At 34.0% G+C, this 25457-nt stretch overlaps 1 protein-coding gene across 2 annotated transcripts in view; it reads right to left on the bottom strand.

The window, feature by feature from the left end:
• Positions 1–25457, bottom strand: part of CNST (consortin, connexin sorting protein) — a 70324-nt gene that overhangs the window by 44452 nt on the left and 415 nt on the right. Inside the window, exon 2 of one of the 2 annotated variants that reach the window (XM_006198814.4) lies at positions 2511–2939. The exons of the other annotated variant lie outside the window; for it this stretch is intronic. Coding sequence (XP_006198876.1) covers positions 2511–2889 — 379 coding nt within the window. The 5' untranslated portion in view covers positions 2890–2939. The remainder of the gene's footprint in view (positions 1–2510; positions 2940–25457) is intronic. 2 annotated transcript variants of the gene reach the window in all.

Here is a 25457-nt window from a genome sequence, read left to right as displayed (position 1 = left end):
GTGCACTTTAATATATGAGTGAATATATGGTATGTGAATTACATCTCAATCAAGCTATTAAAAATGTACTGGCTCATTATCATTTGATTTTAGGATATTTACCTAAAACTATGCTAGATTTAACTATACTGAAAATGATGTAATGCAGTTTTGAAATCCTGTTGAACTTATCAAAGAGATTCAATTCCTTTCAGGAAAAAACTTTTTTTGTAATGTAATAACAACTAGACTTCCCTGGGGCCAAGTTAAGGCTTTAGCAGGTCTATAGGAATTCTTGTTTCTGTCTCCAGAAAACTAGTAAACATGATGTCTCCTACTACTATTGCTCCATTTTTTTTCCCATCAGTACTAGCTTTTGGCTACATGAAAAATTATTACAAATTAAACTAGGTAAGGAAGCATTAATACTGAATAAATTCACCTTAATGTATGTTTCCAAAACAATGTTGAGAGAACGCTCATCTACAAAAAAATTATTTCTGGTTTGGAATTGAATATTATGTTTTGTAAGTCATTTTGTTTCACATTTGAGAAGCTATTCTATTATTAGAAAAGTACTTATCTGCAAAATTTTGAAACTTTTATTTACTTAGGATCTTAGAATTAAATAGTACAGAAGAATAAATATGCACATGTCTAATCTCTAACCATACTCTGCATTATTAGTTTTGACATACAGAATGGATTAGCAAGAAACAAGATGGGAGACATCTTTAGGAGACCTATACAGTACTCCAGCTAAAGATGATGATTAAAACCAAAGAAGAATGTACCAGTGTGCCCCTTACATATGAAAAACTACAGACACACTAGAGGTGAAACACCAAATTTTAATCAACTTTATATATGCCATCTCTTTCAGAAATCTGAGAAATTCACAGCTCAAGAAGGAATTTTATAGTTATATATAGATGAACATCGTCATTACACAGATGCAGAAACTGAAGTATATAATGTTTAAGTCTCACCAAGTGACCCAGAACCAGAAATAAGATTTGCACTTAGGTTCCTACTTCAATTTTCTTATACTCTTAAACTCATTTTATTAAACATACATTAATTTTTAAAATAATCTGTATAAAGACTACCCGTAAGTTTTATAAATCATGTATTTCAAGTGCATTAGGTGATAGTAATTCTACACATATGTGCTCACTGGAGAATAAGTACTAGATAACTTTAAATTACATAATCACACCTAGGGTAACTGGAATAAGGTCATGGAAGGAAGAAACAAAAGGAGCCATGAATCTTGAAGCTATGATTGACCATAATACATATGCAACTAGGTCTCAGTTCTTAAAAACGTCACAAGATCAGATTAGAGCAGAATAGTCAAATAGTCCTTGAATTATGGTTACAAAATAAATCAATTTATATACAAATAGCACTATATATATATTTGTGCTATTTGTATATAAATATATATTTATATATATATATATATATATGTGATCTGTTTACACTTAGGTCTTTTAAGAAAATGCTTTCATATCTCTTGTCAAAAATTATTTTAATTTGCTTTAAGTCTGCTAAGGAAAAGCAAAGGAAAAGGGATCAGTTAACTGGAAAGCCAAACGATAAGTAACATTAAAAAGTTATCAAATTGACCTACTGAATAAATAAGGATTGATTTGTAGAAACTGGAAAGTTTCACATTTTACTCCAAATAAACAAATACAAGTAAAAAACAAGGATACAGACAGACTGACCATATTTCTAATCAGCCAAAGAAGCAGAAGAGTGCAGAAGATGAGAGGAGACACTCTATTTTGTTCACTAGAGCCTTATGCCAACTGTTGGTGCCAGTCTAGGATGTCCAGAACTCTCTAGTTTCATGTTTCTGATCAAAAATAACCAGAGGCTGCCTTTTCCCAAGAGCTCCCTGTGATTTTGGCAAAAAAGCCCATAGCTCCAAAGTTTAACTGTGAAACTTATACCAGATGAGAAATACTCTGAATTACTTTGTAACCAAAGTAATATAAAGCTAGATGTCATTCAACATCGTTATATAATGTATATTAATCTATGTTAATGTTAATTACTCATCTACTAAGTGAGATGGAAAGATCCTATAAAGAGGCTGAGTAAAATCGTACTAACCCATAAACTCCCAGGTTAGAAATCAAAGCCAAAATGATGACAGAAGGAAATTTTTAAGGCTAATATTGGTAGATACTAGTCTAATACAGGAAGGAGGCTATATATATTTAAAGTACCTAATGTGAAGACATGTACAAAGAATGTCATTTCAACGTATTTGTTATAGCAAAATGCGGGACCAGGCATAAAGAAACGGTTAAATAAATTATGGTACACCCATGCAATGGAACACTGTAGAGACATGTCACACACAAGGCATGCCACACAACTGTGCCCATATGTGTTATCATAGAACTAGCTCTGGAATATATTGAGAAGAAAAGCAAGAAGCAAGAGTACACACAGTATGGAATGGGAAGATGGTTTATTCTTAAAGAATAGTGTAAATAATAACTTTCTAAAAATACCTTGTGATAGCTTCTTAACAGTGCCTCTTTTGCTCCTTGAACTTCTTTTTCCAGGTGTTTTTTGATCCTTTCCCAGGAAGGACTGTCCATCTTTGGCGTCTTCACAAGAAGTGTTTTCCGAGTTCTCACTTGTATCCACCTCACAGCTTGGTGTGCAGCTTTCATTATTGTTGAGACTGTCCTGCTCAAACACTTCAGGTTTGCCCATTGCAGTGTCACTGCTGGTCAGAAGCTCATGGCCATCCCCATCAAGTTGATTTTCATTTTCATCTGACGCAGAGGGCAAGCATGTCACTATACTTCCCACGCTGTCATCAGGATGACATTCATCTTGAGGTTCTATCTGCAGATTATATGTAGGAGTTTCGCTGTCATCCATTAGAGCATCTTTTGTTGAATCACTTAAGTTTCATTAAAGTCTTTCAATGTCTACAATGACAAAAAGAAAAAACTACTTCATTTTCTAAACTCTGAATTTTCAGTGATCTTTGATTTTCTTCTTCTCTTGGATTGTTTTACTTTGAGTAGAAAAGAGAAGGAAATGACCAAAGCTCATTCCTACTATTTCCACCCAACTCGCAATCCCACCAACATCACCTAGTTCCTGCTTGAATACAATGGTTCTCAACCTTGGCTGCATGTTTATCACATGTGACGCTTGTCAAATTTCTACCTTAGACCTATGAAATCAGAATCTCTGGGGATGGAGCCCAAGTACTGACATATTTTTTGAGGTTTTCTAGATTATACTAAGGTGCATCATATTGGAACAAATGCCTTGATGAAAGAAAATTTTGGTTAAATGAGGTTGTCTGCTAAAACAAATCACTTATGTTATATCTCGACACTTATCAGACAAGTGAAAGTTAGCTGTGTAAGTCCTTATCTGGCCAAACAGCGGCAATATTTGCAAATGAAAACATTTAGAAATATTTTCTAAATAAATTGGAAAAAAATATGGGTGAAAATTCAGGTAGCATTTTTATTTATACTATATTCTCATTACATGCTTTACTTCCTAAATATAAGCCCTCAAAAGTACCTTAGAATTGTCAGCAAACTCCTTTTATATGATTTTTGAAAAAGAGAGGACCATAATTAACTCTAGGCTATTTAGTCAGACTTGGAAAAAATCTAAATCTGCTCCAAGAATCCTTCCAACATTTTAAGGATATACCAAATAGATTCTAAGCCCTTTATCAGTCATGTTTTATCCCTTCTCATCATCTAAAAGTATATTACACTTAAGAAAAGTGATGCCAGCCAGATTTAGATATTTTTATGCTTGCCAAGCATTCCTGTGGGTTTGAAACAAATACAATATTTCAATAATTTTCAGAAAAGGAGAATATTTTAAATTCTTCAAATTAATAAAAAGAAACATTTAATTGTTCTTTAGAAACAGTAAGTATACTGTAAATAAATACATTTTATATTTAAATAAAGTACAATTATTCAAAAACATGAAAACGAAGTACAAAATAAAACATGAGCCCTAAACCAACCATATCGTATGCTTTCAACTTATTTTGCAACTGGAATATTTTATTTGATTCAGACATGAACGTACAGTTTGTCAAACATAAAAACATCTAAATCTGGCTGGTATCATTTTCCTTAAAGTATATGCTATGTATCTCCACCAATAGGTAGGTAATATAAAAAGTAAAATGATTTAACTTAACTAGAATAACTTAGTTTAGATTTAAAATGAATTCTAACTGGGGTATAATTTTTAATGTAAAAGGTTATTATTTTAATGAAGCATCTTCAAGGCTACTACCATGAGAGAATCCAAACTCAAATGAATTTAAAAATGCATGTGGCTAATATGGCAAAAGCAACCCAAATGTCTACTGACAGATGAACAGATAACTAAAATGTAATACATTAATACAATGGAGTATTATTCAACCATTAAAAGGAATGAAGTTTTCATACCTGCCAACACATGGATCAACCTTGAAAACATCATGCTAAGTGAAATACACCAGACACAAAAGGATAAATACCATGATTCCACTTACATGAAATATTGGTAATAGGCAAATTCATAGAGTCAAAGTACATTACAGGGGCTAAGGACAGAGGGTGGGAAAAGGAGTTAGAGCTTAATGGTTACAGAGATTTTGCTTAGGGGGATGGAAAAGATCCAGAAAGAGGCAGTGGTGATGCCTGCACAACAGTGTCAATGTCATCAACACCAATGAATTGTATACCATTTTTATGGTTAAAATGGCACACTTTATGTCACATATATTTTATCACAGTAAAAACAGTGAGAATTTTATGTGGCTAAGTAGGAGAAATGTCAGCCCTTAAAACTGCTAACAGCCCCAGTTGTTTTCTAATTCAAATAATCAACTTATTTCCTGACATGTATTTACAGTTGAAAGTAAAAAGGTTTTACTTTTACCTGAAAAAGACACAGAGTTCTCATGCCAAGGGGGAAGGTGGGAAGCAGAAGGCATCCAGAGCTCCCCAAACAATAAAGTCACCTCTTGTTGTGTCTCTGTCATGCATCAGAAATGGTGCCAGGTACTTTACATATCTTATTTCTAACTCTTCAAACAAGCCTACGTGGGGAGTATTCATACTATGGTTTAGATGAAGCATCTCAGGCTTGGAAAGGCAAAAGTAGCTTGTTTAAGATCATATTCCTGGAAAGAAGTGCAACTGGATCTGAAACCAGGTCTTCCTGATTTGAATCCTGTGTAGTACGCTTACTGGCTGAGAACACAGGCAGAACAAGGCTCAAATTCTGGCCCTGCCATTTAACAAACTCTGTGTGTGACCTTAGGCAAGTTAACAGCATCTCCAGGCTTTAATTTTCTCATTTGTAAAAGTGGAGAACTGTAATACCTACCTCGAAGGTCATTTGTGAGGTTCAGACGTGGCTGGTGAAGCACTAATAGAGTGCTTGGCCCACAGTAAATGCTCAAGAAAAGTTATCCATTTATTACTTCTCAAGAAATCTCACAGATTGGCATTAAACACTCTGGCTTACTCAAGTGGGTCTGCAGCCTTACTGAAGGTTCAGAAACGGCTTTTCCAGACCTCCTGGAAATGATCTGGTTCCTAATGATAGACTAAAGCTAACTAGAATCACTTGAGAATGTTCAAGTATTAATTTATGATATGGATATCTTATTCAGTTCCTGGAATGCTTAACTGTCTGTTCTGCACACCATTTAAGATGATGAAGGTACCTAGAAATTAGTGATTAAGGCTCCTTGGTGAGTACAAAATTACAGATCACATTTCGCAACTTTGTTGAGTGTCATGCACCAGGCCCTGAGTTAAACTCTTCAGACCAATACTCTATGCATCAGCTGAGATCCTGAGGCCGTACTTACTAATCATGCTCTGCGGACAATGTGGAGAAAGTAAGTGAAAGAATACTTCACTCCAGCTGTGGTATACCTACCTCAATGAAGAATCTCCACCCTACATTAGAGGACACATCTTTAATAATCAAGAAGTTCAAGTTCCTGGAAGTTCTCTCTTTCCCTGGGAACTGCTGGATCCACACAATACACAACATCCTATACAGCCCACCTTCTTCTGTTGAGAACTTTTTTGTTTTTTAAAGACATACTAATACACTATTTAAGTTAAATAGCTATTAAAAGTAAAGTAGGCCTTTCTTTCTTTGGGCCTCAAGACATTTTGCCTCCTGTTATTTGATGAGGATGTAACTAGTTTAATTCTCAAAAAGCTACTTTGTAAACTACTTCCTGACACTAATACAGTCTTTCTAAGGTGTGAACATTCTGTAATTATTCTAATAGACTTCTACCAAATTCTTCAAGGTTTTGCTCAAAAGTCACTCCAATTTGTCTTCCCTGACTTCTCCATTCCAAAAGACCCATATGTAATGTACTCCTCTAGTGCTCTGTACCACATATGGAGTCCTTGTCAAATATGGCTCTGCACTATATATATTTGCATGTGTGTCCTACCAGATTTAAGCCATCTGAATACCCATAACCTAGTCATAGGTAATTTTTATTTTTTACATTGTCTAGCCCTGGGTCTTACACTTATTAGATACATGAAGGATTAGGAAACTTATTTGGCTTCTACCTGTATTCCTAACAAATTTCAATTGGAACACTTCAAGCAATAGGATAACTTTTTTTTAAAAGTATAGTCGGTTTACAATGTTGTGTTAATTTCTGGAGTACAGCATAGTGATTCAGTTATACATATGTATGTATATATATTCCTTTTCATATTCTTTTTCATTATAGGCTACTACAAGGTATTGAATATAGTTTCCTGTGTTAAACAGTAGGAACTTATTGCTTATCTATTTTATATATAGGAGTTAGTATCTGCAAATCCTGAGCTCCTAATTTATCCCTCCACCCCCCTCTTTCCCGCCTGGTAACCAAAAGTTTGTTTTCTGTGAGTCTGTTTCTGTTTTTGTAAATAAGGTCATTTGTGTCATTTTTTAAGATTCCACATATAAGTGGTATCATATGGTATTTTTCTTTCTCCTTCTGGCTTACTTCACTTAGTATGACCATCTCCAGGTTCACCCACGTTGCTGTAAATGGTATTGTTTTATTCTTTCTATGGCTGAGTAGCATTCCATTGTGTATATATACCACAATTTCTTCACCCAGTCATCTGTCGATGGACATTCAGGTGGTTTCCACGTCTTGGCTACTGTAAATAGTGCTGCTATGAACATTGGGGTGCACATATCTTTTTGAATTCGAGTTTCTTCCAGATATATACCCAGGCACTGGATTGCTGGATCATATAGTAAGTCTTATTTTTAGTTTTCAGTAATCTCCATACTGTTTTCCATAGTGGCTGCACCAAACTACATTCCCACCAACAGTGTAGGAGGGTTCCCTTTTCTCCACACCTTCTCCAGCATTTATCACCTGTGAACTTTATAATCATGGTCATTCTGACTGATGAACTTTAATGGGATTTCAAATTAGTATAGTCTTATTGCTTTTGAAAACAGTTATAAATAAGTAAGTATTATTTTTGTCTCTTCTTCCTCCTCTTTCCTCTCCCTCAATGCTACACCAACGGAATTTCAAAAGGTTGATCTTCATGCACACCTGTATCTCACTATATGAAAGTTCCTGGGCAAGAGAAAATCACAGGGAGAAAGAGACCCCAGTTGATACAGTCTTTGAATACACAGGAACATTGTATGACACCCTGAGCTTAGAAGTACAGTTGAAATGGCATTCAAAGTTACTTGCTCTATCTAAACTGTCTACTCTGTAAGAGCTCCTATGTCCCTATGTCTGTACCAACTCTCACAAAAGAAATAGCAATTTACTACAATCAGTGCACAGCACTGACTATGGCATATTTTGCCTTTTAAAAACAAGATACTAAGTGCTGTGCAAGTTTCCAGCCTCTTGTGGCAAAACAGAATTCCAAATATGTACACCGTACAAAAGTTATTTGACATGTTGACTCTGTACAGCTGAAGAATTTCAAGCAATCTATCCAAATGAGGCTTAAATAAGACTTGAAAAACAAACCTTTGAGGAAGAAGCTTTAAATAAAGTAATAGACTAACAAGAATAAATCTATATTTGGCAAAAATATATCTCAATCCCAGGTATGATATGACTTTGTATTCAATTCACCTTAATGGATATCTGGTAAGACTGAACATCAGATGTTACTAACATTTAAAAATAAATTTATAGGAATGGTTAAATATATAACATTATTCAATTATTTTATTACAATGTTTTAAGATGATTTTGAGTGCCTTTTTTCTGTAATCCATATAAATTAGGCCTAAATACTATACTTTTACCATTGATAGAGACCAAGATTCTTTTTAAGAATTAAGATGCAACCCCAAGTTTAAATTTGGATGACTTAGAGTCACACTAAAATTCAGAAGACAGTTACCAAACCAATAATATATTCTGTTAACTCTAAATTTAAACCTAGTGGGGAGAGGATAGCTCAAATTAGGGGGAGGGGATAGCTCAAACGGTAAAGGGCATGCTTAGCAAGCATGAGGTCCTGGGTTCATTCCCCAGTTCTTCTTCTGAAAAATAAATAAGCCTGATACATTCCCCCAAGGAAAACAAAACAAAACAAATCTGACTACTCATAGTTAACTCAGAATTCAGGAGGTCACTATATGCATATGCTGGGTTTACGATGGTAACTACACATCACTTTACATTTTGCCGTCTTACTCACCAGACGTGTTCCAGTATCACTTATATCTCATTGCTAAATCTACAGTATTCTGTGCTTAATGTTTTGTTTAGACATATGTACCTATAGGCAATATTACAAATAGTACACCAGCAATCAAAAGTATGCCCCAGAAGAAACGATTCTCAAAAATTCTGCAGTCCAAAATAAAAAATTCATTTTTCATTGAGACCTGTACATACAAAATACATATATATAACTCAAACAAAGATTTCTCAAAACTAAACACACACGAAGCACTCTGATACCTTCTCCATTCTATTCAACACTATTTCCTATTTTTTTTAAATGCTGATCAAGATCTGCTAGGTAGATACCATACCCCACTGACCACAGCAACTAAGGCAGTTTCTAGGAATTAATCGTACCTCAACCTGAGGCCCTCCATCTGAGCACCAGAGAAGTTTGCGGTTATCTCCAAATTTTTCCTGAAAATGATGCAGACCATCTGAAACTCAGACATAACTTCACTTGAAACGTAATCCCCATAATTTTAATATAGCAATTTTTGCTAATTTCTATCATTCCTTACACATTACAATTTAGCTAAAATACTATGCTTGATTCAGAGTCCCTTACTTGAGACCTTCAGCTATATTCTACACCTGTGCTAACCAATATGGTAGCCACTAATGACACAGGCTACTGAGTACTTAAATATGAACAGTAAGACTAAGGAACTGAATATTTACTTTTACTTATTTTAATTAATTTAAATTTTAAAACATATTAATTCAGTTATTGAAAAATGTATGTATGTTTAGAACAAACTGGTACTATGAATCTGCTTTTCCACCTATAAATTTTGGGCAATTTAAATACAGATCAAGCATTTCCAATTTGGATACACTTGGAAAAATGTATCCAAATTGAGATGTGCTATATTTGTAAAATATACACCATATTTCAAAGACTTACTATGAATACAAAGAATGTAAAGTAGCTCTTTAGTAATTTACAATACTGACCGTATGCTAAAATAATAGTTTGATCTAATGGATTAAATAGTTATTAAAATTAATTTCACATTTTAAAAAGCTTTTTCAATGTGGTTGCTAGAAAACACAATTCTACATATGGCTCACTATATTATATTTTTATTAGACAACATTGCTCCCCATGATACTGCCTTAATAGTGCCACAGTAGCCAAAGTCATGGCTCATGACGAAACACTCTGCTCAGGATTCTTTCTGGTTAATACAAGTTATGCTGTTGGCATTTCCTGGTTATAGACATATTATTAATATAATTAAACAATGTAAATATCTAATTAAACAAATAGATACTATAAGCTTTTAAAATTAATTTGTTAGTACTCACTTACATTCTATTTTCAGGATGTAAACCCCAGGATCAAGTTGTTCCTTTTTTGTACTTTCTCTTATTCAAGATATTCCTGGTACTTCATAAATATTGAATAGTAATTATAACTAGTAAGACAGGCTTCCAGTAATGTTTACAAATACTTTAATTTCTATATAACAGTATGTACAAAAGTAAACCAGGTTGTTTTAATATTTTTTAATAAGAATTAAAATACCATTTCATAACAAGGAATTCACTCTTAATACAGGTCACAGAAAATTTATGTCTGAAGGAGGATAAAAATAAGACAAAATATACAGCAAACTACAAGAATATAAAAGGAAAAACAAGAAAAATAGATGATCAATTGTAGTAAAATACGAAGGCAATCATTCTAACAGAGAATACAACACGGATTTTATTTATACAGAGAAAGTACTCTTAAGATCTATGAAGAAATTAACCAGAGCCATGTGACTCATAAGCCCAAAACAATCTTGGGGCAGGTAAACTGAGTGAAAGGAAGTATAATTTGTTTCATTTTCCTCAGTCCTCCCTTTCACAGCAGGGCTCAGTTCACGATAGCTTATACATCTACAGGGCCTTTGAGTTCAAAATCCATCGCATAAAAGGAAATGACAGGTCAAAAGCCTAACTGTGGGTAAATTCAAGCAGTGCAAAGATAGAGTCACCTCTCTCCTCTTCCCTCTTTCTTATACATGGGCATATACAAATTTTACTTAAACAATAGAGACGCAAATCTCTAAACCAGTGTGAGTGCATGGACATCTTACATTTAGCTACAATTTCTAATAATTTTTTTCATTTAACAAGCATTAATTATAAATTTTAGCTATATCAGGCTGACTGAATTTATGATTCAAAATGCTCCTAGAATTTAACAACTTCTATCATCACTTGAAGACACAGAGTAGGCAAATCACAGCATATGAATTATCAGTAGCAACACAAGCATTTTTTTCAGTTATTTTCACAGAGTTAACATCACATACACTGAGAGAACCACAAATTAGAAGATGGAGCCATTTCACTAGGTTCATACATTAGTTATGTTTATTTGGTTTTAAATGCAACTTTATTGTAAAACTTACTGCAACCATACTTTGAAGCCACAGCCAACAGAAGCTAGAACTTGAAAATACTTTTTGGTTCAGACCATAACCACCCTTTTTAAAACAAAAATTATGCTTACCACTACATATCTACTATAAATCTTCATGAAAACTCTATTAATGATTTTTAAACTTTGAGTACTTTACTACACAACTAGTAATATAAAGCAACTTATCTGCACTGTGATCATTAAATACACACATAAAACTACATATTTTGTTTTAAAAGGATAATTCTTGTTAATATAGTGATAAGAGCAAATAGTTCATTAGTACGTTCCCTTAAGAGGCCAAATCAAATAGCATTATCTGAATAAAGTTAATTATTAACATCAGGCAACAATTATTGAATATTTTCCAAGTATCAGGCAGTGTTTCAGTCATATATAATTTAATATACATTTATGAATTTTAAATTATTCAAATTAAAAATTATACATTTATAAGTTTAACATGTAATTCAATCTTCACACAGGTCCTACAAAGTAGTTCTATAATTATATCCGTATTATAGAGAAGGAAGCAGCAGCAGAAAGATTAAATAAATAGGGCAAGGTCAAACAGTTGCTACATGGCAAAGTTATGATTCAAACTCAAAGAACCTGACTCCAGAGCCTGTACCTTTAACCACTATAATCATTTTTATACTAATTTTAAAAATCAAGTGTTCTCATATATATTTTTTGTAAACATCAAATTGCTAGCTTTAAGGAAATGGCAACATGAACAACTTCTAGTATCCTGAAAATGTTTTTCAGATACATAGGGTTTCGAAAACAAGCTGAGGCAAAATAATGCAAAACCCACCAATAAGGCTATTTATTTGTTGTATTTTTTAAATGTGATGAACTCACTTCTTTAGGTTTACACATTAATTTGTATAACACCCTGTTAAGAGACCATCATCGAGAAGTTGGCATGTACCCTTGTACACACAGAATAATTTCTACTAGGCAGATCACAGATATTTAATGCACCAACATTACAGCCTTTAGCTGTAATGGGAAAATAAAGAGGAAATAAAGGGGAAATAAAATACAAGAGTGTTCAAACTGTAACAGTATACCCCTAATGAACAAAGAAATTGATTACGCATATATTCATTGCATGCATATTTGTTCATAACTTATATGGACGTATACTGAACTAATATACATGTGTATATTCATTTTTGAATATATATATAAAAGTAAACATTAGGAAACGATGAAAGAATTCTACTTCTGGCAAGTGCAGACTAGCTCATGTCAGACAAACCCTCCTGCTGATAGCAACTAAGGAAGCTGATAGAGAGCTTCAACTTGGAGGCCAAAAAAGCTGAGCAGAGCCTTGAGGAGACCTACAGAGTTGGCAGAAACAACAGAGCTCAGAATTTGCCAAGAAAGAAGCCTTAGGCTTTCAAGTAGGACCTAAAAGGGCTGCTCCCTAGAAGAACAGGTGAACTTGAAATAGATCAGCCTTCACAGGGACTGCAGCCCAGTAGGATGACTTTCATTTCTGGATGAATTAAGATGATTTGCCCTAATGTGGCTGCCAGCCAGCATATAAATAAATCTCCACTGGAAGAAGAAATCAAACAAAGGCTCAAATTATCTCCACAAGTTTTCATCTATAAGGCACAGAATAGAATCCAAAGTAACCAGGCAAAAAAGAGATCAAGATTTGACCAAAAAAATCTTGGAGGAAAAGCAGTTAAAGAAGCAGACTCCCTAGGAATCCATATACTAGAGTTAACTTACAGGAACTTTAAAATAACTATTAACATGTTCAAGGATGTAAATGGATAGATGATAAAATTTTAGAAGAATTGATAATATAGTGACAAAAGCAAATAGTTTATTTTGCTTTTTAACCAAATCACTACATTTGAATTTTCAAAAATCAAATGGCTATTATAGCTCTAAAAAATACAATAACTGAAATTACTCCAGAATGGGAACTCAAGGGTAAATTTATTAATTTCTAAAAGATTTTTAGAATGAAGAAATGAGTATAACTTTGCAGCTCATGCAAAATGGTGTCTAATAACAAGATAAAAAGATGTAAAATGTGACATCAAAAACATTAAATGGGGGAGTGGTGAGTACAAATGTAGAGCTTTAGAATGTGTTCAAACTTAAGGTGTTACCAACTTAAAATAGACTGTTAAAAATAGAAGCTGTTATATGGAAGCTTCATGATAACCACCAAGCAAAAACCTGTAACAGATACACAAAAGATAATGAGAAAGGAGTCTAAGCATACCCACTAAAGAAAGTCATCAAACTTTCAAACAAAGGAAGAGAGCAAGAGAAGAAAAATGTCAGAGGACTCCAATGTGAGATATAGGATGCTGACAGGAAAGGAAAGGGCCAGTTGAAAGAGAGAAGTGAAGTGTAACAGGAGAGACATTCTGCTACACAAATAGTGGTACAGAGACTGAGGAGGTGGGAAGGCACCCAGGACACAGGCAGAGGGACTATCCTTAAACAGAAGGGACATGTTTTTCATTGTGACAGAAGGATTGGGGGTGGTGGGGGGAGGTAATGTTTACATTGAAGTTAAGTAAATGAGGCACTTCTATTTAGTAATATGTCTCTCTCAGGGAAACAGGGAGTAGGATATCTGCTGAATGGGGGAAAGAAGTTGAGAGCAGGGGCTTGCAAAAAAGAGGAGGTTTAAAACAGCCAGTGGAAGTTTGTAGGGGCTGCTGCTCAGGGCCCACTGAAATGAGTTCACTACAAATTCACAGTCTCCGTTTTACTTGCTTATACACACTGTCTTCAAAATCAATCTCATGATGCAAATAAACCACAAAACAGCAGCTAAAAGGAGGCTCTTTTACCTAACCTTCCATGTGAGTTCAAAGCATCAACAGAAAAGCTGGAATTTCCCCATGGTAATGGAAAGAGAGCGATTTCTTCAGTCCATCTCAACACCAATCTTCACTTGTACTCCTGTTCTTTAGTCCACACAGCTCGCCATTCTTCTTCCTGCCTTTATATGTGGACACCTGAAAGCAGTTTGTGAAATACTTGCGTCTGGTTTATTTCATTTAAAGAAAAAGAATTCTTGAAATCCTAGACTGGACTGTAACTGTACTCAAATGTATACCAATTTTTTTAGTAGTAGCACTTCATTTAAAAAATTATTTTATTTTTTATGGAAGTACTAGGGATTGAACCCAGGACTTTGTGCATGCTAAGCATATGCTCTACCACTGAGCTATTACCATCCCCACAAGAGCACCTCATTTTAACCTACCACTTAGATTTCACAAATGCTGTTCACTAAACTTTTATGTTCTGAACAGGTTAGAAACATCACATCCCTAAAATGCCACTTCTTTGGTTGAAATTAGTTTCAAATTTCATCTTATTTCCTCTCAGCAGTTTGGGAGTTTTATAATGTAGATACAAGACTAAATTCTTGTGCCTATGTAAGAAAGTCAACATACTGATTTAGGGACTCAGAAAACTCGAGTTCTAGTATTATCTCATTTCCTGGAATGTAAGATTCCTCCAAACATTAACATCTGATGATTCTAGTTACTAGTTCCCAAGTTCTCCATTATTTGTCTTGTACTGCCTTAAGTCTAAAACAAATATCACTTTCTAGGGTATTATTATATGAGCTGCAATCACTTGTTACCTACTTAAAAAGTATAGCTACCACCAAACTCACATATTTTCTTCTGCCTTTCCTTATCTTGAAAACCAATGATATAAAGTTGCCCTTTGAATGGAAATGAGTCTCCTGCCCTACTTCCAAAAGAATACTAGTTTTAAACAGTTTACATAATACAGGTGTTAATTCTTTGTTTTTTACCCAGTGCACTTTGTAACCAAAAGCACACATTTGGCAAGCATCAAAGGTTTATTATCAGGACACAAAACAAAGCCAATACATTTCCACATGAAGACTGAACTTTGACCTCAGAAATGGACTGCTTTAACCAAGCTAGTCGGAGGCTAATGTAGTCATTCCTGTCTACTATGAGCAAGCTATACTAACTAGATACAGTGGGAGAAAAGGGAGACAGAGAAGACACAACCTGCCCTTAAGTGCTTATACTCTAAGGTGTCAATATCCAAAACATATAAAGAACTCATACAACTCAATAGCAAAAAAACCCCAAATAATCCAATTAAAAATGGGCAGAAGAAGCAAGAACAAACAAATGGGACCTAATGAAACTTACAAGTTTCTGCAGAGCAAAGGCAACCATAAGTAAAACAAAAAGACAACCTACGGAATGGGAAAAAATTTTTGCAAATGAAACCAACAAAGGCTTGATCTCCAGAATATATAAGCAGCTCATATGACTCAGTAAGAAAAAAATAAATAACCCAATCCAAAAATGGGCAGAAGACCTAAACAAGCAATTCTCCAAGGAAGACATACAAATGATCAATAGGCACATGAAAAAATGTTCAATATCACTAATTATTAGAGAAATGCAAATCAAAACTACAACGAGGTATCACCTCACACCAGTCAGAATGGCCATCATTCAAAAATTCACAAATGACAAATGCTGGAAAGGCTGCGGAGAAAAGGGAACCCTCCTACACTGCTGGTGGGAATGCAGTTTGGTGCAGCCACTGTGGAAAACAGTTATGGAGATTCCTCAAAAGACTAGGAATAGACTTACCATATGACCCAGGAATCCCACTCCTGGGCTTGTATCCAGAAGGAACCCTACTTCAGGATAACACATGCACCCCAATGTTCACAGCAGCATTATTTACAATAGCCAAGACATGGTAACAGCCTAAATGTCCATCAATAGATGACTGGATAAAGAAGATGTGGTATATTTATACAATGGAATACTACTCAGCCATAAAAACCAACAACATAATGCCATTTGCAGCAAAATGGATGCTCCTAGAGAATGTCATTCTAAGTGAAGTAAGCCAGAAAGAGAAAGAAAAATACCATATGAGATTGCTATATGGGGAATCTAAAAACAAACAAAGCATAAATATGAAACAGAAATAGACTCATAGAAATAGAATACAAACTTGTGGTTGCCAAGGGGGTGGGGGGTGGGAAGAGATAGACTGGGATTTCAAAATTGTAGAATAGATAAACAAGATTCTACTGTATAGCACAGGGAAATATATACAAGATCTTCTGGTAGCTCACAGAGAAAAAAATGTGACAATGAATATATATATGTTCACGTATAACTGAAAAATTGTGCTCTACACTGGAATTTGACACAACATTGTAAAATGATTATAAATCAATAAAAAATGTTAAAAAAAAATGGGCAGAAGAACTAAACAGACATTATTCCAAGGTGGAAATGCGGATGCCCAAAAGGCACATTAAAATATGCTCAACATCGATAGTCATTAGGAAAATGCAAATCAAAACTACAATGTGATATCATCTCACACCTGTTAGAATGTCCATCATCAAAAAGACAAGAGGTAACAAATGCTGGTGAGAAGGTGGAGAATAGAGCCTCCTTGTGCACTGTTATTGGGACTGTAAACTGGTAAGCCACTATGGAAAACAGTATGGGAGGTTCCTTAAAAATCAAAAATAGAACTGCCATATGATCCAGCAATTCTACTTCTGGGAATATACCTGAAGGAAATGAAAACACTAACTCAAAAAGATAGCTGCACTCCCATGTTCATAGAACATTATTTACAATAGCCAAGATACGGAAACAACCTAAGTGCCCATCAACAGATGAGTGGGTAAACAAGTTGTAGGGTACATATACAATGGAATATTATGCCATTATGAAAAACAAGGAAATTCTGCCATTTGCAACAACATGGATGGAACTTGAGAACATTATACTAAGTGAAATAAGTCAGAAAGAGAAAGACAAATACTGTATGATCTCATTTATATATGGAATATTAAAAAAAAACTCATAGAAAGAGATCATATTTGTGATTACCAGAAGCAGGGGGAAGGGGGAGGGAAAACTGGAGGAAGGTGTCAAAGGTACAAACTCTCAGTTCAAAGATAAATAAATACTAGGGGTACAATGTACAGCATGATGACTATAGCTAACACTGCTGTATGATATATATGAAAGCTGTTAAGAGAGTAAACCCGTAGAGTTCTTATCACAAGGAAACAATTTTTTTTCTTTTTTTGCTTTCTCTTTTTATCGTCCCTGTGCGAGGTGACGGATGGAAGTTGAACCATTTATGCTGCACACCTTAAATTTATACAGTGATGTATGCCAATTATATATCAATAAAACTGAGAGAAAAAGAAGAGTTTATACTCTAACAGGAAAAGGCTGCAAACCTTGTCCTTACCTTTCTTCTCCTGCAAAAACCTTTGCTACAGAGAAGAATGTGATAAATGGCAGAAAAATTCTTTGAGAATTAAGAATTATACTGAACTCAGAATTACATCAATATCTTATAATAACCTATAAGGAAAAAGAACATGAAAAATGGTGTTTTATATATATATATATAAAAAAATATATATATAAAAAAAACTGAATCACTCTGCTGTACACCAGAAACTAACACAATGCTGTAAATAAATTACACTCCAATAAAAAAATTTTTAAATAATTAATCACCTTTCTTCAAAATGCACAGAGGGCAAACAATAAAAAAACAAAGTATCCTGCAAGATACTAGAGAAATATAAAGAGAAATTTCTAAAGTTATAAAAAAAAAGGTAAGGTATTTGAGGAAGATCTGTTTTTTAAAAGAATCACTGTGCCTTTTCTTATAAAATAATCTATTAAAATCATTTTGTCATACCTAAAGTATTACTAAAAAGTGAAGCTTATATACAGGAATCCTTACAAAACTATAGCTGCTTATAAAAGTTAAAGATCTATAACTAAGCTCAAATTAATTCCATGGTTCTTACCCTTTTCTGGGTCACGGACCTTTTGAAGAATGTGATGAAAGCTAAGAATTGCCTCCTCAGAAAAATACACATATACCACCACTAAGTTATGAATGTTATTTCAAGGGACCCCTTTGAAGTCTATTCTTGGGCCTGAGGTTAAAGATTCTGATTATTCTCAAGAAATTACATTTTACCCATGTCAAATAGGTAGCTACTGTTTTCTATTACTATAATAAAATATCTCAATAAATATTTATGATATTAATCCTTACTGTGATATGGGACATAACGTTGATATACTGATTCATATCTTCAGCATACCAAAAGTTAACAGAAAGGCAGGAAAGGAGATAGGTGTAAAAGTGAATATGCTTTCTTATAATTAGTCATTCAAGAAAAAGCACTTTGATTGGGGTATGGAGGTGGGGGAAATTCCAGAATAAGGCAGTTTATTCTAGGTAAGAAACTCTAAGAAAAGAATAAACCAATAGAGAAAAAATTTGTCCCAGAGGAGGATACCTTCCAATGCTTTGAAAGACTATTGGTAGAATACAATTTTCCCCCAAAGATGTTTTATTTCTGTGGAGAATATTCCCTAAAGAAAACACATATGACAAAAGAGACACTATTAATATATATTCTAGTATAGTCTACTCTTGGTGCAAAGTTTCCTGAACTCAAGTCCAGAAGACGTCAAAAGTAGGATGAGAGAGATCAACGGATTCTGACTGCTAAATTAAAGTTTCTGTTCAACTTTCATTGTAGGAAAAAAACATTAATTTTTGAATAATCATGTTTTCCTCAAGTTAAAACTTTTTTCTCTCTGGAGCACTATTACTTTTGTTGGCATTGGCATGACAAAGAACTCAACAACAATTTTCTGAAGGAGAGGAAAGAAGAAAGGAGTAAGATTTGTTGTATTCCTACACCCTCCCCACCCCAAGTTTATAATAAACCATGATCAGTCTGACTTTTGAACTTTCCATGGACAACAGAAAAGGGAAAAAACAAAAGATGAGGAAAGGCAAAATAAGCAATAGGGGATATCATTCTGGATATCTTTCCACATACTCTGAAGTCCTGGAACAAAATGGAAACTCTCCAGCAAAGGCTATACAAAATACATGGTTTGTTACACAAGCATATGGAAACTGTAATTTTAAGACAGACATTCTTAGAATATCTGTTTCCTCAGTCTAAATAAGTGTTCCTGGAGCAGAATTTTAGCTCTGCATAGATAGGTACAGTCTTTGAGGCTGGCAGGGAAGGTAAGCCACATATTCAAAGGTCAAAGCCCTGTTGCAGGTCACTAGGGAATCCCTAGGTTTTCCCCAGACATACAGCTGAAAGAGGATTAAAAGCCTGTAGGCATCAAAATCTACAAAATTATAATTAACCAAGAAGCCTCCTGATACAATAACAAACTACCTCCTAAATTAAACACTTTAAAACTTTAGGTTATTTTGAAATACATCTTTCCCTGGCTAGTGAAAATAGGATATTTTGGTGGATGGAAGACCTTTAGATCAATTTTAAACTAGAGTTCAAATATGACCAATAAGACAAACCATTTTGTCTTACAAAACATTTATTATATGACTAAACTAAGGAAGTCACATGACATTGCTTCTAATTTTGGCTCTTTACTCTGCTTACCCAATGCTATTGATATGAACTCTACTGGCATTACAAAGAACTCCACAACAGAGGGGAGGATATAGCTTAGTAGCAGAGTATGTGCTTAGCATGCCTGAGGTCCCAGGTACCTCCATTAAATAAACAAACAAACAAACAAACCCAATTACCTCCCCCCACAAAAAATTAATAAGTAAAAATAAATGAATGCATTCTTATTAAAAAAAACCCTCTACAACAATTTTTTAAAAAATTATTGGAGCAAAAGGAACCTAATGATTACTTTGTAAATTGTTCAAGAAAATAAAGCCTAATGACTAAATTTGGATTAAGAAGTTACAAATGGGTTAAATAAACCCTGTTTATCAGAAAACTGAACTTCATAATTTTCTAATCAGCGCAGTTTCTCAGACTTCCAGTCCTCTTTTCATCTGAGTTGAACATGAGGGAGGAAACCATGTCTGTTAATGTCTATTACTTGCTATGAATCTTTTTAAGACTTGATTTAAATAAAACTTTTTCATGCTCCACAAGTGGAAAGGAGAAATACTTAAAGTTGTCTTTGGTAAATACAGAACTACCATATAACCCAGCAATTCCACATCTGGGTATATATCTGAGAAAAACAAAAACCCACTTTGTTAAAAAAGATACATGCACCTCAATGTTCACAACAGCATTATTTATAATTGCCAAGATACAGAAGCAACTTAAGTGTCCATCAACAGATGACAGAATAAAGTAGATGTGGGGTGCATGCGTGAATACACACACACACACACACAATGAAATACTACTCAGCCATAAAAAGGACAAAACTTTGCACCTGCAGCAACATGGATGGACTTGGAAGGCACTATCTAAGTGAAATAAGTCAGAGAAAGGCAAAGTATGTATAATCACTTATATGTGGAATCTAAAAACTATAACGAACTAATGAATATAACAAAAAAGAGGTGAATTCACAGATATAGAGATCAAACGAGTGGTTACCACTAAGGAGTGGGAGGTACAAACTTTTGGGCATAAGGTAGACTACAAGGATGTGTTGTACAACATAAGGCACACAGTCAATATTTTGTAATAACTGCAAATGGATTGTAACGTCTAAAAATTGTATAAAAAGTTTTTTTTTAATTTTAAAAAGTAATCTTTGGTGCTTCAAAAGAGAAAAAAACTCTACTAGGCTTCAATAAATAAAATGCATATTCAGAAAAATAAGTCCTTGTTGAAAAATCTTAAGCATTTCAGTTCATCTAAAAATTATTTTTAAGATTTAGTTGTACCTGCAGAAGAAACAGTGAACAAGAAAAACAATGCATGCATAAAATAAAAATACAAGTGGTATGCTCTGAAATACCGAGGAACAACAGCATTCTTTATCTTATTATAAAACTCACATATTTTAAGAAAATTATTTATTTCAAAATCTGTAATATAAAAAATGCTTTCAAATGTTTGCCTTTGTTCAAATTACAAAACCTCAGCCACCTAACTCACTGGGTTTTCAAAATGCAGTAAACTGCAAACACAGAAAGAATCTAAGTTTTTATTCATGTAGTAGTTTTCCAGGAAAATCAGGTTAAGTATTCTCACAGGAGAATTTAACAGGTATGACAATTACAAAAATTGTTAGTTTCTAAAATCTCCTAGGTACTGGCAATTAAAATATCAAATGCCCAAATGTCATTAAAGGTGACTAAAACTGTAGCTTACTGCTTCAGAATTCTTCCTGTTACAGTCAAAGAGAAAAATAATCTTGATTTTTCAGTATTTTGACAAACACACACTATCTTTACTTTCCACGTGGTTAATGAAGATGAAACAGAGAAAGTTTGAAGAGATGGCAGGGAGGAAGTGGTATAAAGGTAAAGTTTCCATCTCCAAATATGTTAAAGAACAGAATCTCAAAACTGTGACTTAAACAATTTAAGAAATCGCAAACTTGCTGAACACTGGAATTTGACACAACATTGTAAAATGATTATAAATCAATAAAAAATGTTTAAAAAAAGAAAAATATCAAAAAAAAGAAATCGCCAACTATTATAAGATTCAGAATTTTTTAATGATTTTTTTTAAAGATTGTTCAGACATGATTTTAATTTTTTACTTTCATTTTATAGTTCTGTTTAGGTATAATTGAGTAATGATATATTTCTTTGAAGGATATTACAAAATAATTATGAATCAAATGCATGGAAAACAAAAGTATTCCCTGGTTAAAAGGAAACATAATTTTCCCCAAAGGAATGATTTAATAAAGGAAAGCCTGTATTCACGTAAATCTTCAAGGCTCAGCAGGACAGCATGCTCATAAGAGTATCAAGACACAGACATATTGAGTGTAGAACTTCTCAATAAAAATATAATCCTTGTAGCGGCCACTTAAATCGACTTTTTTTTTTTAATTGAAAATTGCCAGACTATGAATTATTCTTCCTCAAATAACTAAAGAAATATTTGCTAAGACTAAATTGTAGGAACAAAACAATATATTCCCTTTGTTATACAACTAAAATGGTATCAACGGATAGCCATCTATATTTAAATACAAATGAATTTGCTGTATTTTCCTACAGGATGTGCATGCACCTCTCAGGAAACAAGCAACATTTAATAAGTAACCCCTTACTCAAATCCGTCTTTGATCCTTTAACTCTCCACACACTGCCAACACTGTGCTAGGTCTATACTGACTAGGTAATTTTAGATATCTTTATACCATAAAAGTTGTGGAGGGGCGAATGTATCTCATATTAAATTACACTGAATATTAACTAGGCTTTCAGGTGAATTTTGACACTGAACTTTGACATTAAATGTAGATGTAAAACAGTGCAGCTAAAATATTATTTAGGAAAATTTACCAGAGTACAGAGGTCAAGATAGGAACAATAATGGGTCCTACTGATCCCTAATGCAGTCAGTGAGCTGCAGGGTTACCTTTCCAACAAGGTTATCTTTCAGTTGTGACAGCAAGAGATGGTTCCATGCAAATCACCACCTCTGTTGCAAAAAACAAACAAACAAACAAACAAACAAACAAACAAAAACCTTAATACCATCCCTAGGGAGTATGTCAGTAGCTTTCTATAAAAACTGCCATATTTCCTTTTAAATTTACCTAAACCACCACACACAAATGTGTGTGTGTGTGTGTTACTACTTCTCAGGCTCCCAGTGTTTTAGAGGCAAAAAACATAACCTCTTCCTTTCTAAATTTTGCTAAAGAGATTTTATTTTTCCTTTGATAACACCATCATACAGAGAAGCACATTTACAAAACTCTTAGCCACATCTGAAACTGACACAGAAAATAAGTCTATATTAGCAAGTAGTCTACCTGTTTGCTATAAAGTTCAATTTTCTTGTGGGTCTTCAAGTTCTCCCTACTTAATACCAACAGATACAGTAGACAAAGACTCATACTTTGCTTTGACACATTGTTGACATGCAGATATAAATAACTATAACAATGACACCCCAGGAAATGACTGAGCACTCAATTCACCTTATGACCCTCACTAAACAAGCACTGGGTACCTGTTTATCCTCCTCAGTGTTATTAACACCGTCAACACTAAGAGAAAGAGACTTTTTGGAACTTTCTTCCTGCTAGAATCTTCTCAGTTTGAATATTCCAGCACCTTAGGAAGAGGATTTTTAAATTTACCCCATAGAATTTATCCCAGGCTCTCAGGGCAAAAAAAGACATCTTAAGAATCACAGAGTAATCCTATAGATATGTGCTGCCCAATAAGATCTTAGCCATCAAGTAGCTACATGTAGTTACTGGCACTTGAAATGTGGCTAGTCTGCATTCAAATGTACTGAAAAATGTAAAATACACATCAAATTTCACAGATTCAGTATGAAAGAATGTAAAATATAAAATATCTCATTATTAACTTTTAAAACTGATTACATGTTAAAATTATATATATAGGATTAAATAAAATATATTAAAATTAATTCCACCTTTTTTTTTTTAGTTTGTTAGTGTGATTAGAAAACTTTAAACTGTTCATGTGCCTTGCTTGCACTGTATTTCTATTGGACAGCACTACTATAGATACACAGCCTTAATTCTGATAGCAAACAAAAACTATTACTTGGCACTTCCCAATTACAACTGCCATATAAAAGCCAAAAGAAGAAAAAACAAAAACAAAAACAAAAACAAAACAGTACTTTGGCTTCTCCACCAATTTAAATGAGATAATAACAAAAACAACTTAATGAGTATAAAAATAGTCAATAGAATCACTTTGCTCTGACACGAGTTTAAAGATCACACTACTTCAAAATGGCAAAAACAGCACAGGATACAAAAACTACACCTCTTAAGAAAATAAGAAGGGAACTATAAAAATCCAGTTTTTCTAATAAAGTAGGTCTAAATGCTGATTACAAGGTTCATCGTTAAAGTGAAACGGACATTTCTTTCATTTCTAGCACCTGGGGCCTCAGAAAAATAAAATGTATGATTCTGTCTCTTTTATATTCAAGCACTTTTGATCACAAACAAGCCATTAAGATAAGAAGGGGAAATAATTACCATGACCTAATTCTCTTTTCCAAAATCAAAAGAAAATAATATCACTCAAAAGCAAAACTAAAACCTGCATCAGCATCTCTAGGGCTGAGCAGCCTATCTTTGGTCCATAAACATTATGAAATAAGCATTATTTTAAGGTAAGTATTTTCTACCACAATTTAAAAAAACATATTTTAAAAGTGAGAAAACAACACAGTTCTATGAGTAAACCATTTCTTCCTCTATGGTAACACATCATTCCGCTTTGATTTCAAAAATGTTTAGACCTCCAGGGCTCTTGGGGGAAAAATTCAATATTTATTAATTTACAAAAGTATTTTTATAAGGAGAGAGAGGGAGTCAGCTCAGTAAAGGATGGGTGGGGTGGAGCTCTCCCAGGTGTTCATTAGATGCAAGAATAACTTATAGTGAACTGTCAACGGGGAAACTGTATTAAAAAAAAAGAATTAAAAAAAATTAAGACCAAAGAGCCCGCAGGGCTTTCATGACAGTTGCTTAGATACTTTCTACGGTGTCCTACCAAATTTATTATCCGAAAAAGTCCGTATTTGGCTGTCAATTCTTTATTCATTTGAGATTCATAAGTTGAGTAAATCTTCAGACTTCTACTTGTTAGGTGATACATGCCTTAGAAACCTTTTCCTTGTGCATTTAAATGCCAAGCTCAATTACGCTCCCGGTCAACTAAGCAGAAAGGATTGTACATATTTTAACATAGGAAGTTGACCGGCTGCAGTTTTCTGCCTTGGTGGAAAGGGTGATTGGTAAAGTTCTTTCTAAGTATAATCCTTAAATCCTGAAATCACTCTCAAAGAATTGAGTCTTCTAACATTGCCCAATAGTTAAAAAGACTGCCAAAATTTCCATCAGAGCATCCTATTTTTAGAGTCTTTGGAATTGGTCTTTTAAATTGCATTCCACAGTACGTGTTTGACTAAGTTTACAAAGGCAACAAAACAAGCATCCTAAGACCTTAACCTTTTAAGCTTAGAAAGGGATTTTACGCTTTTAAATCTGAATTTTTCTAATTGTGACTTTAAATCTTTTAAACATGAAAATTAAAAATAAAAATGAAGGTAAATACCGGCCTAGCGGGAGAAACAGAAGGGAGACACTAGGTGGTTCCTGACAATCAAAGTGGTGAGGGAGGAAAAAACAGGTATGAAGGAAAATAAAAACCACCCACCAGGGTGGAGAGACAGGGCTGCACGCAGCGGGACAGAAAGGAACAGAGGCGCCGTGGAAGCCGCAGGCTCCTCGG

This window comes from Vicugna pacos, chromosome 23 (assembly GCF_048564905.1).
Source record: "Vicugna pacos chromosome 23, VicPac4, whole genome shotgun sequence".
Lineage (NCBI taxonomy): Eukaryota > Metazoa > Chordata > Mammalia > Artiodactyla > Camelidae > Vicugna > Vicugna pacos.
This window is presented reverse-complemented; position numbering and strand designations above follow the sequence as displayed.